Source organism: Pleurodeles waltl, chromosome 8 (genome assembly GCF_031143425.1).
Source record: "Pleurodeles waltl isolate 20211129_DDA chromosome 8, aPleWal1.hap1.20221129, whole genome shotgun sequence".
In the NCBI taxonomy this organism is placed as follows: Eukaryota; Metazoa; Chordata; class Amphibia; order Caudata; family Salamandridae; genus Pleurodeles; species Pleurodeles waltl.
The window spans coordinates 1329179079-1329192909 of NC_090447.1; the positions used below are offsets into that span (position 1 = coordinate 1329179079).

At 43.5% G+C, this 13831-nt stretch overlaps 1 protein-coding gene across 1 annotated transcript in view; it reads left to right on the forward strand.

The window, feature by feature from the left end:
- Positions 1-250: 250 nt before the first annotated feature.
- SLC35F2 (solute carrier family 35 member F2) overlaps positions 251-13831 on the forward strand; it is a 336025-nt gene continuing 322444 nt past the window's right edge. Inside the window, exon 1 of the mRNA XM_069202328.1 lies at positions 251-376. Coding sequence (XP_069058429.1) covers positions 273-376 — 104 coding nt within the window. The 5' untranslated portion in view covers positions 251-272. The remainder of the gene's footprint in view (positions 377-13831) is intronic.

A 13831-nucleotide genomic window follows, 5' to 3' on the forward strand; every position in this document is an offset into this window, starting at 1 on the left:
CGTTTCTTCGTAGTTCCTAGAAGCCGAGTAGTTTTGCTGACACCTGGGGTAAACGTTGATTGCCACATACCTCTCTTCCATTATCTGCCTTGATTTGCGAGATGCCGACTGTTAATGATTTAGCAGTTTTTTTTTCTTTTTGTCACCATGGAGGCCTCGGCCAAGTGCCCGGCGATGTCACCCTTCTGGCCGTACTTTGGACGGTCTCGATTCCTTGAATCTCGCCATCAGTGCAGGAGCCGGGAACTGACCGGTCCTTCCGCCCCAGGACCATGGAAGAAGGAGCGGGTGCGAGCGAGCCCTCCCCCGAGGCCGCTCGGGTGCCCTCGAAGCTGAAGGCCGCGCTGATAGGCATGAAGGAGAGGATCTGCACACGGTAGGCTCGCACGCTCACTTTAAGGTTTATTCTAAACGCAAGCAACTCCTAGTCGTGAAAATACTGAGGGCGTTTCTATAAAATCTGGCCAGTGAAGCGTTGCTTTGCTTCCGTTTGATCAAGGCATCAAATGCACTTCTTAGCAAAGATTTGTAAGGGTAAAGAACTGAAAACCAGTGTCTAATTACAAGTGGCCTGTGTTAGCGCATCCGGTAGAACCGGACACCGAGGTATTCGGAATTTATCGGGTGTAATAATTACCAGGTGCCATAAACAGCGCGCCACTTGTAACTGCAATCCCTGCACGGGCAGGGATTGCAATATATAGGGTAAATAGTGAGCAGGCTCATAGTGTCTTGACGAAATAGGCCCAGGCAATAACCAGGGTTTTAAGCAGTCCTGCCAAGTGTCAAGCATCTCGCGTTAGATTAACGCATTTCTGGTAATTTCCCGCATTACCGCAATGCTTGAGATTGTGACGCATGACCTGAAGTGTGGTAAAACCTTGTTCCAGTATCTCACTTTGCTAGGTAAGCTCCGAGTAGTGTTTATCAAAGGGCACAAGGTGGCGCTGGTGTACAACGGGAAGTATGGCATTCTCAAAATATTACTATATTTATACGGTTCCCTCGTTTTTGTCGCTTGATTTTGCATGCAAAAAAGTATCACTCATAGTCTTTGAAATGTAACTCATGATTACACCGACATTTTGAAAATGTCACTCATAGCAATATGAAACCTTGGCAGCAATGTTTAAGGAGATAGGGTCCTGCTAGGTATCAAACCCAAAAGTCATTAAAACTGACTATGAAATGGGTCCCTAAAAGGCTTAATATTCATGTTCTTAAAACACTGATCCATTTCTCAAAAGTACTGTATAAACCCTTAAGGTAATCCATAGCAGTGATGCAGCCACGCTTTACATTTCACACTTTCTACTTCATCATGCATTCCCTAAAAATATGTGCAGTCCAGTTAAGAGCAAAACCCCGTGGAATGTTAAATTACTCTGTGGGATTTACTTTTGGGTCATATAACCTCACAGAATTCCAAATTCCTCTGAGTTTATCACATACATTTACCGTTTACTCTGAATACATATGCAGGAACCTCTGTTTTGGTGGAGATGAGAAGAGGGTGGGAGAGCAGGGAAAGCAAGGGCAGAAGGGGGAGAATATTATATACTTCCTCCTGTCGAAATAAAAACAAGCATTGGAAAAACAATTAGGTTTTGCCTATGCAAGATCTATTGACTGTCATTTTTTGTGTTACACAGCAGCACAATCTGCTGTGCAACCTGGCTTAAAGTAAAAAAAAAAGCTATGATGCGCTCAGCTCTGGCCATGTCATAGTGCCTTATGTCATTCTTAGGTCGAGTGTGTAGGCGCTTTGACCTCTTGTAAAAATTGTGGACTTTTAACTACGCCGCCCTCACGCCCATCACTTTCACTCGTTCATGGGCTTGCCTTTCAAAAATCACTTAGTGTTATTGGTAAATGCTTCACGTTTGTCCCGCCTTGGGGCAGTTTTGCTACCGCCTTGCCGACTGCCCCTTTTACATGGAGAATTGCATGATTGCCGATAAACATCAGCATAGGTGAACTACTTTGTTTGTTTGTCTCTCTCCTTCACGCATGGCGGCCAGAGCAAGAACAGCGCAAACTCGATCACCGCGTATCTGTGAACAGTTGTTCTATCAAAGTGGAGGGGTAATAAGTAATGCTGCTGCGATTAGTGAATATATTTAATATATTTTCCCATTTGTTTTTCATTTTTAATTACAGCAACTGGTGCGCGCAGATTACTTATGCAGCAAACTAATACATACCTTTCATTATCTTGCACCTACCATATGATTTTGCAAAGTAGTTGCCTGTTACTTGTTTTATGTGTAACTTAAACTGTGCCTCTTGGCTTTAGTTTATGTCGGTCTTTTATTCCCTGTTGTCAACAAACTCTTTTCCAGCCTTAGTTCAATATGTATCACAGTTGTTCGAGTTAGTACTGTCCCTGACAAATTTATTGCTCGTCACTCAATTGGTCATGCTAATTATCCACAATAAAAAAAAAGAGAAAAATAGTCCAACATTTGTTAAGCTACCTGATAACATGTTCCCCTAGGAGCTGCTTCAAGTAATCTACGCCTGGCAAGGCTGTGAAGCAACTGGATCTTAAACCATTTCATTGAAAGGGGGGATGCACCGATAACTGTTTACTTCAGATAAGGAAATGGAACACAATAATAAGAACAACATTCCATTTTGATTTTTGTTTGTTTGTGTTCTTTGCATTTTGTCGTAGTGTTTAGCCATCAGGGAAGCTCAGTGAGTTGAATGCTGGCACTAAGACATGCAGTAACCCGCAGGCTGTAAGTTTGAATCCTGGCAAGGCTGATACCCTTCCATCTTCCAATGGAAATAAATTACATGCTGAAAGTTAAAATTCTAAAGAATGTGCTTAAAGAGGGTCCAGCAACAGATCAGGTCTAGGCTTTACAATAGCTTGTCTCCATCAGGATCACTTACAGCATTGGTTTGTTCCAGCTGCAGTATTTGGTGCTTTAAAAATAATGTTCCTTTGTCTGAGCTTGAATTTTTGTGACTCCCAGTGCTATAGTTATATTCAGGGCCACTGGAATTATGTGTCAGGAGAGGACCAAATTATGAGGCAAAGACTATGGACAGAAGAGGACATGGACTACAAACATATGAGGAGGGCGGTCAAATAACCAACATGGGACGGGGCTGGGCAGACAATGGATAGCGCAGGGGGTGAGGGGGCAGGGCTGAAGAAGAGGGAAAAGTTTAAAAAAAGTACTTGCATAAGTCTGGGGACCATGGAAGTACACTGGCCACTGCAAGCAGTACTTGGTCTACGTTCCACAGCGGGAAGAAAACTTAAAGCAAGGAGGAGGCGCTGATCCATAGGAAACAAGAGTGGCGTGGGAGCCATGTGGGAGCCAGCCAATGGTAAATAAAGTGACGTGGGAGCCAGCCAGTGGAAGGTAAAGGTAAGTAATGGGCGGGATCTATGCCCCTTTTAAGATAGTTTTTTAAAATGCAAGTGATTTTGCATGCACAGCTCAAGCGATGTGCAGACAAAACTTAAAAAAGGAGAATGAAGCTTCGCCACTGCTACAGTCAAAGCCTTATAAACAATCATTTGCAATGCAACGGGTCTCGCGTTTGCTCATGTTAGAGCTGATAGCGTTGTAAACTCCTTGCTCGACTTTTCACCTATCGGCAAAAGTGCATTTATGTACGTAACCCGAAAAAGTGCAATTAACTGTGTAAAGCGCTCGACTTCTGCCAAGCGAAATCACGCTAGGAAAATAGAGAAAACGTAGTCCACGAGCCGGACAGAAAACAGCGAGCCTCGCATGTTTTCTGTACTTGGTCGATGCGCTCGAGGAGGGCTAGCCACTGGAAAAGGCATGACGTATGCATGTGTTCGACTAATGAAAGCAACTAGCCACAGTCCCCCGCATCCAACGCACCACCACAGCAGGCAGGTCCTTCTCCTACCTCGCCCCCAAAACCTGGAACTCCCTCCCCACCAACCTTCGCAAAACCAAAGACCTCCTGCTCTTCAGAAAGAGCCTCAAGACATGGCTGTTCGAACAGTGACCCTCCCTACCCCCCCCTTTTTTTTTATCCTCCCCCTCCCAGCACCTTGAGATCCTCACAGGTGAGTAGCGCGCTCTTTACATTTTTTTGATTGATTGATTGATTTCTAATACCTAAAGCATCTCGCTGCGATACGCATGCGGGAGCGCATGCGACGCAGGCTCGACCCTAAAAAGTTTCCGTCCTGAATTACCTACTGAAAAAATAGCATCTACAAATGGAAAAAACAGATCTTGGAAAGCATATGAATGCAAAATCAGGTGTAGCAAAATTCCATGCAGTGATTTTGTTTCACCTGACTATAAATGGAGGTCTAGCTGTCTGTGTGAATTCAGGTTGTTGATGTGTGTTCTTGAAGGGGGATGATTGAAAACTCTAGACTTAATGCTGAAGCCAGTGCAAGTTTCTCATAATACTTTTCAGTGGGCCATAAAGGTGGTCCGACTGCATGCACATCCAATCCTTGGCCTCTCTGAAGTTGCCATTTTATGTATAAATGGGTGTTGGTGGTATACATGGCTGTGAAATGTTGACAGCACCAAATGAAAGAACATGCTGTGTTTATATATGAGACGAGAGAGAAAATGTGGAGTAGGGGAAGTGACGTAACAAAGACAGAGGAAGTTTTGCAAGAAATTACAATCGAAAATCGGAAGATTATGGAGATGATGTTTAAGATATGCTGATGAAGAATTCTAGAAAAGGACAAATAAGGAGTGATTGAGACACTCTGAAGACCTGTACCCCCTCCACAAACCTTAATAATATTTAATTCAGTCTGTTTTCAAAATTGAAAACATTTTTAAATCTAATCATTTGCATTATACGTTTTTGTTGCTACTCCTTTATCTGCTATTGCACGGAAACATTTTCAAAGCCAGTTTGTTTTGCTTCTTGTATGTGTACTTTCGCTGTAGTGTGATATGGCTGGGTGCATTAACAAAATACTCACAGAGACACACCAAAACACAGATGAGGGGGCATGACTTGAAGCACAGGAGTTTAATTTGAATGTTTTAAATACACCCTTAATTACACAGGCCACACCTCTTAAAAGGTGTCCTAGATACGCTGCTTTGGCCACATGGCTCCTTTTGAGACCAAGTATTATCGAGATTTTGAAAATATACTTTTGTTCCTTTTTCCTGACATGGAAGTGGTTATGAAAAGCATTTTTCTGATGTATCAACCCCAAAATGCAATTTGGTAACACGTTACCAAATCATAATTTGTGTTTGCGTCAAAATACCAATCTGGTATTTAGAAGGGGCATGTTTAGGACGCCCTGCCAAACACCAAATCTCAGTGGTATGTATTAATGTTTTGAGACCGAACTCCAGTCACAAACATGAATATTTTACCACCTCCTCAAAAGCGATTGTAAGTCATTTGCAAATGGGAACAGGTCCCAATGGGCCCCACCCCCTTTGAGAATGATTAAACAAAAATATATAACCCCTTCGCTGCCAGGCCTTTTCCCCCTCAGGTGCCAGGCCTTTTTTGGGGCATTTGGGGCAGTTCGTGCTTAGACCCTCATAACTTTTTGTCCACATAAGCTACCCGGGCCAAATTTGCGTCCCTTTTTTCCAACATCCTAGGGATTCTAGAGGTACCCAGAGTTTGTGGGTTCCCTGGAGGAGACCAAGAAATTAGCCAAAATACAGTGAAAATTTCCTTTTTAAAAAAGAAAATGGGAAAATGGGCTGCAGAAGAAGGCTTGTGTTTTTCCCCCCTGAAAATGGCATCAACAAAGGGTTTGCGGTGCTAAAATCACCATCTTCACAGCTTTCAGGAACAGGCAGACTTGAATCAGAAAAACCTAGTTTTTCAACATAATTTTGACATTTTACTGGGACATACCCCATTGTTTCTATTTTTTGTGCTTTGAGCCTCCTTTCAGGTAGTGACAGAAATGGGTGTGAAACCAATGCCGGATCCCAGAAAGCTAAACATTTCTGCAAAGTAGACACAATTCTGAAGTCACCATGGGTCATTTGTGTAGATACTACAAGGTTTCCCTACAGAAAATAACAGCTGAAATAAAAAATATTGAAATTGAGATTAAAAAAAACCAGCCATTTTTCTCTACGTTTTACTCTGTAACTTTTTCCTGCGATGTCAGAGTTTTAAAGCAATACACCGTTACATCTGCTGGACTCTTCTGGTTGCAGGGATATATAGGGCTTGTAGGTTCATCAAGAACCCTAGGTACCCAGAGCCAGTAAATGAGCTGCACCCTGCAATGGGCTTTGAGTGTAAATTGGGTATACAGCAATTCATTTGGTGAAATATAAAGACTGAAAAATAGGTATCAAGGAAACCTTTGTATTTTCAAAATGGGTGCAAGATAGGTGTTGAGAAGCAGTGGTTATTTGCACATCTCTGAATTCTGGGGTGCCCATACTAGCATGTGAATCACAAAGCATTTCTCAAAAAGACGTCTTTTTTACACACTGTCTTACATTTGGAAAGAAACAATGTAGAGAAAGACCAGGGGCAATAACACTTGTTCTGCTATTCTGTGTTCCCCAAGTCTCCCGATAAAAATAGTACCTCACTTGCGTAGGTAGGCCTAATGCTCGCGACAGGAAACGCAACATGAACACATCACATGTTTACATTGAAATCTGACTTGTTTTTTGCAAAGGGCCTAGCTGTAGATTTTGGCCTCTAGCTCAGCCGTCACCTAGGGAAACCCACCAAACCTGTGCAGTTTCTAAAACTAGGCACCTAGGGAAATTCAGGATGGGGTGACTTGTGGGGCTCTCACCAGGTTCTGTTACCCAGAATCCTTTGCAAACCTCAAAATGTGGCAAAAAAACACCCTTTCCTCACATTTCGGTGATAGAAAGTTCTGGAATCTGAGAGGAGCCACAGATTTCCTTCCACTCAGCATTCCCCCAAGTCTCCCGATAAAAATGGTACCTCACTTGTGTGGGTAGACCTAGTGCCTGCGACAGGAAATGCCCCAAAACACTATGTAGACACCTCAAAATTATCAAATACAAAACTCCCTGTTTTTTCGGCGGGGGGATGGGCACCTGCATTTTTGGTCCTGGGATCTGCAGCCATCTAGGGAAACCTATGAAACCCAATCATTTCCCTAGACACCCAAGGGAGTCCAGGGAGGTGTGACTTGCTTGGATCCCCCAGTGTGTTTTTACCCAGAATCCTCAGCAAACCTGAAATTTAGCTAAAAAATCTAATTTTTCCACCTTTCTGTGTGGGATCACTGCACTGGGACAAATTTCCTACCACTCAACGTTCCCCTTAGTCTACCGGTAAAAATGATACCTCACTTGTGTAGGTGGGCCAAGTGCCTGTGACAGGGAAGAGCCAAAAACATGTTGAAATTGAATGGGACCAAAGTGGGTCCAAAATGGCAGTTTTAGGCTGACAAGTGGGGCAGAATTTTTATCAGTATAGATGCAACAATGCTGGGTGGTAGGAATTATGTGTATTCCTGCCGATTCCGGAAGGTTCCATCACAAAAATGTGGGAAAATGTGTGATTTCCAGCAAAGTTGAAGGTTTGCAGGGCATTGTGGGTAAGAAAATGGTGTGGGGTGCATGTGAAGCACATCACCCTGGACTCACCCAGATTAGAAATAGCCTAAAGACAATTTGCCCCCCAGGGGTGCGACCCTTGCCTAAGGGATTGCTCCCACATATAAAAACAAATATATATATATATATATATCCCTGGTGTCTTGGGGTTTTTGCCCCCCACCGGGGGCAGATCTGCCTAATTATAATAGGACGATCTGCCCCCGGGGGGGCAGAAATGGCCTAAATGAATTTGCTCCCCGGGGGAGTGACCCTTGCCCAAGGGGCCGCTTCTCTTATTCAATTACATTAAAAAAACAAAATCCCTGGTGTCTAGTGGGCACTCCTGCTCCTTTAAGGAAAATGAGCTGAATTAAAAATATAATTGCTGTATTTAAAAGCAATCACAGACATGGTTGTATGTTAATCCCAGCATGCCACCATCCCTGTGATGGCTATCATTCCTTATGGGTCCCAAACTGCCACCTGTCTCAGTAGCATTCACAAGATAGGTCAATTTGCGACCCACTAGGAATCACAAATTTAAAATTAAAAGTTGAAGACTGTAGGAATAACAGTTTTCTTACTGAAATTCAGAGAAATTTGCATATTGGAAATCACTGTTCCCAATGTTAGTACATCTGGCCTTTTCTGTCTTGCAGCTGCCGCCCCCCACTCCTCCAGAGCAGAGGTTCTAAACCTGCGTCTTCTCTGGATCCCCACTTTTTTTCATTGCTGAAGCCGGAATCCCCTAGTGAATCAATATTGGTTTTCAGGGACCTCCTATGAGTCTTTATTGGAAGTCTGTGACCTGGGCCTAAGCATTTTTAATGATTTGAACTACAAAACAATATACAAAAAAATACAGAAACAAGCATTCATCAAACAAATGCTGAAATATTTTATTGAATTCACAAACAAATATAAACAAATCAAAATGTTAATTTTCTTGGAAAGGATTTGAATTTAATTAAGTCTACTCATCGTCCATACTAAATTCTGTTTGATGCACTTGCACAGCTCCCACAAATCAGTCCGAGGTTTCTAACTTAATTTTTAGCCTTGAATTTCAAATTTCTTCACATTTTAAAACTTTCGAGTTTACATTCTGCTTCTTAATTTATATACACTTTCTTAATCTGCTAATATTATTTAACTTTCCATGCAGTCTCAGAACCCTTTAGTAGACTTCACAGAGCCCCAATGGTCCCTAGATCACAGGATAAGAACCACTGCTCTAGAGGGCTTGGGCTTGATTCCTCTTTACAATGATTTCCAGTATCGGTTGATCTTCTTGTAGTGAGGCGAAGGAGCACATTTTAGGCTGCCTTTTTGGCATATGTTTATAAGTTTATGAAATGCATATGCAAATACAATCCACCCAAATACATGTATTGATTTTATATCCTGGAGTGTCTTTTGTCTTCATATCTCACCTGGCTGAGGGGTTCTGCTCAAACTGCTCTCGTGAAATGTGAAAAAACAAATTAATGTAATTATGGATTATGGAATGAAATTATGTACTTATAAATGTAATAAATGTGCAAAAGCCAATACCATATTGCTATACATAGTCAAAATATCAGCCTATGCTATGGTAAAATAGGAGGTATTCATTGACTTGAACTGACGAAAAGGATGGCCTATTGGTACCTGATTGCTAGACATATCCTGTCTTGCACGCTCGGTACACCTCATACTGATTTGTAGTGGGTCATTCTCCCCCCATTTGTTAACATGGAATGTGCCATAGCACTCTTCAGCATTAGCAGGGATAACTCTAGGCTTAATACATTTGCCAAACTAGGGGCCAGATAAACATAGCTTTATGGTGCACGCAAATTGCCCGATTCACAGAATTGGTCTGTTTGAGACCGCAAAAAAGCCTTTTTTTATGTACAAACCCTATTTTGCGATTCGGTAACCTATTACTGAACCTAACAAAAAGGGATTGTGAGTCAGTATTAGGAAGGGGCGTGTTATGGTCGTGCCTTCCTAATTGCGACTCGCAGTGGACTGTAAGAATGTTTTGTGAACAAAATGTGGTTGTAAAACATTTGCAGTTTACCACCAACTTTTAAGTTTGTGATAACCCATTCGCAAATGGGAAGAGGTCACAAGGGACCCCTTCCCCTTTGTGAATGTGGTTGCAGGCTTTTTTGAGAGCAGAGTACCTGATAAGAAAACTTTACAACTCACTTTTTGAAACTCATTCTGTTTTCCTTACAGGCAAACGGGCTGCATTAAAAAAAATGCTTTATTAAAAAGCAATCACAGACATGGTGGCCTACTGACCCCAGCATGCCACCATCCGTGTGATTTTTGGCCATTCCCAATATGTTGCACATTGCAACCTACCTAATGAATATTGATGAGGTAGGTCCATTTGCGAACCACTGGGGATTGCTAAATGTGTCTTAGACACATTAGTACATCGCTGTTTGTAATTACCTTATTGCCAGTTGCACAGATTTGCAGTTAGGAAATCACAAATACAAAGCTACGTACATCTGGCCCTACGAGCTCAATGACTGGGGCATGCTCGGATTGGCAAGGAAATGTTTAGTCCAGCTTGTTTTTGATGTGACGTGCTACCCTTACTATCACTTTCAGAAATGCCGCTTGCCCCTCTCTCATTTGATTAGGGTCACAAGCAGCTACTGTTGGGAGGGAGTTGTTCGTAAATGGCAGATTTATGTCTTTGTAGGTGTTTAAACAGGCCATCCTGAATAAAGGAAAAAAGACAGTTAATTTTGCTCAGGTCTGCATTGCTAACAACCCACAACAGCGGGCACTATGTACTGTCTCATTATCTGGTGAGTTATGCCATGATTGTGTTGTATTGTATTGCAGCATTTACATACAACTTACTTCCGCTATGTGTGGCGCTGGAGCGGTGCCTACAAGGGTAGCAAACTGCACAGTGTTGGGTGTGTGGTTGGAAGGATGTTGTCTTTGTATTGATCCTATCTGGGAAGTGTTTACATACCATGCGTGATGACCACCGAGGCACGGTTATTATGTTATGGTTTGGAGTGCGTAGCAATGTGCTGGTGTTTAAGTGCGAGAGGCAGACACAATTATGTGGTTTTTGACTGAACGGCCCGTGTAAGAGTGGTGAATAGGTCAATACTTTTATATTATATTACACTATACTACACTATACTATACTATACTATACTATATTATACTGTACTATATTCCCACATTCCTTCTTGTACCTTGCCATAACCAAACAAGGTGAAGGTAGAAATGTGTCAGTGCTGTGCTGGGTAGCCACTGACAGTCAGAAGCATCATGGACGTAACACATGAGCATCCCCTGAAGTGTTGGGGGTAGGAAGAGGCCCCGGTCTCTTCATCCTAACAGGGGTCACCTCACCAACATTAGCATCTCAAATGTAATCATGGCATTGCTGTTAGTCAATATGCGAGCTGGACCGGGGACCCAAAGCTGCCTGGGCAAAAATGCTCAAACCAGACGTGCTCCATTATTTTCTTGAGAAATCTCTCTCTCCATCTATCCATTCTCTCTCTCTTCTCCCTCTCTGATCGCTTTCTTTCTTTCTACCTACCCCCTCCCTCACTCTATTTCTCTCTCTCTTGAAGCCTCCCCGTGCCTGCTGCAGTTAATCTCAGGAAGGTGGGGAGGGAAAGTGACATAGGCACCATGACCTGCACCCTGCCCTAAAAACCGGCCTCCCAGGGCTCCAACCCACCATGGAAATACCTGGTGGAATACAAGTCTTTTCCAGCGCTAGCAATAGGTAGCAGTTACCGACTTAACATAGCCTGTTGCTTTGAAAGTGCTAACCCATGGCCTTCACCGAACATAAATAGCCTTGCCAAATACCATGATCAGATGTTTGACTAAACCAGTTTAGTGCTGGTGTCCACACCACAGCACCAAAGTGCATTAGTCGCAAATTTATAGCTCCTCAACACTTATGTGCAATGAGGCATTGCTATAGGAATAATTAAAAGTTGCCTCTGCTCATTTCAGCCCTTGCTGTGCACTGCCACTGCAAACCCACCCCGGAAATATACAACTGCCCTGCTGGCTTGGACTCACTCATTGCCTATAATGAATTACTTGTTTCTGAGTGGGAATGTCACTGAGCTTTGACAAAAACAACACTGTCCTCTGGCCAGGCCTGTCTTCTCTGGTATACACACATTTTGACCTGGCCACAGGTAGGGCAGTGTCGTTCAGTGAGAAAGAGTGACTGAAAACAACCTAACCAAACACCAAGCAGTGCTGGGCCCAGCCTCGGGTAGATCCAGTGCTGCGCCTTCCCTAGTTTTCCAGGCATGCTGCTGCAGATTTGTTGAACCTGGCAGCAACTTCAGTGTCTCTGGATTGCTTTTTAGGGTTGAGCCTGCGTTGCATGCGCTCGCGCGTGCGTATTGCAGCGAGACACTTTAGGGTTTAGAAAAGGGCTCGGAGCCCTGTCGACGTCACGTCAGTGTTTTTCATTGGTTCGTGGGCTTGCCTAATAAAATCTGCTTGCTTTCATTAGTCGAAGGCACGCATACGTCATGCCTTTTCCGGTGGCTAGCCCTCCTCGAGTGCATCGACTGATGTCTTATCAGGATAAGCATATCACAAGCCCCCTGTGAACACAAGCCCCCTGTGAACTTCCACATGGTGTGTCTTAATTGAGATGAATGATGGAGCCACAATTGTTTTACAGTACAGTCATCTTAGAGAGAGGAAGCAGGGTAGTGATATTCCATTTCAGGAGTGGTGTGGCAGTTTCAAGATGTTTTAGAGATTCTCATTGCTTAAAAGGGTGGGCATAAAAGTGGAACCCCTGGCACCCAGACATCAGATCCTGTCTGCTCTAGAGAGAGGATCTAGGAAGGGCTGCCCTGCTGTTCCCTGGACCTGGGAAAGAAAGGCTGCGCCAAAGACTGGACTGCATCTGCTGCTCCTGGTCTAGCAAATAGAGGACTGTGCCTGTGGTGCTCTGCTTGAGGTAGAATCATTCCTGGGCCCTAGGCAGATGTCATACTTTTTCATATACAGGACCCTGCTTTAGGGCTCGATAGGTTCAACTTAGGGGTGACCTATATATTAAAAAGGAAGGTTTGGGCATGGCCGTTACTTTAAATTGCAAGGTCTAGTTAGCAGTTGAAAACTTATCAGCAAGTTTACAGTGGCTGCCTGAGAGACATGATTTTAATTTGTCACACTCATGGTGGCACAATAAGCGCTGCAGCCCCTGAGGGATACTTTAACATAGAAGCCCTAGGTACCATTGGCACCATATACTAGAAACCTATAAGGACGTTAACTCGTGCCAATTAGGTATAGGCTAGTTAAACATACTCTTTGGAGGGTCAGAAAACTGGCACTGAGGTCTGGTTAGCAGGCCTCATTCCACTCTGATTGTCAAAAAAACAGTAGCATCAGTCCAAAACTTTGGGAGTGATCATGCAAAAAAAGAGGCATCTCCTTACATAAGAGCATTGAAAGTATGCTATGCCTAAAGCAAAACAGTTTCAAAATGATTGCTTCATTGTTGTGGTTGGAAAGAGGTCCAAGGTCAAAAGTTGTGTCTATGGGCCTGATTTAGATCTTGGTGTGTACACTGCCAAGCCACATCGGTGGCAGACCCGAGAACACCGTCAAGTTGATGATGTTCTGCCCGCCGTATTTAGATGTTACAGCTCTGCAGGCAGTGGACTGGCTGCAGTTCATTGACAGAGGGAGGCTATTGGGGGACCAACTGGATTACGTAAAATGGCAGGGGTAATGGAAAAGGTAAGTCTCTCACACATACACACTGTACTTTAGCCATGCGTGTTCCATGTACTACACACTGCACAGCACACCACATACACACCCGTATCCATTGCCATTCCGCACAACACATACATGCAGAAAACAAACATTGACGGACATCCACGACACAACATTCATTCACCATTTACACTGCACACAAACACGACACAACCATAACAGCCAACATATCTACCCACCCACCCACACAAACTCACTCACACACAAGTGCAACTACATACATCACGACAATGACAACCACACATCACTCACCGGAATTTTGCACACAGCACAACATACACAATGACATCAAAGCCTTATGCAGGTGGCACACATTCTGACAGCTGCAGCACCCACTCCAGTTTCCACTCCCTCACCTAACCAAGTGCATTGCATACACACATACAGACTCACACACACAACGTGCAGCACAACATGACAAGTACATTTCCCCTGACATTGTGCACACATGAACACAGTTGACAGGTGTGAATGTACTG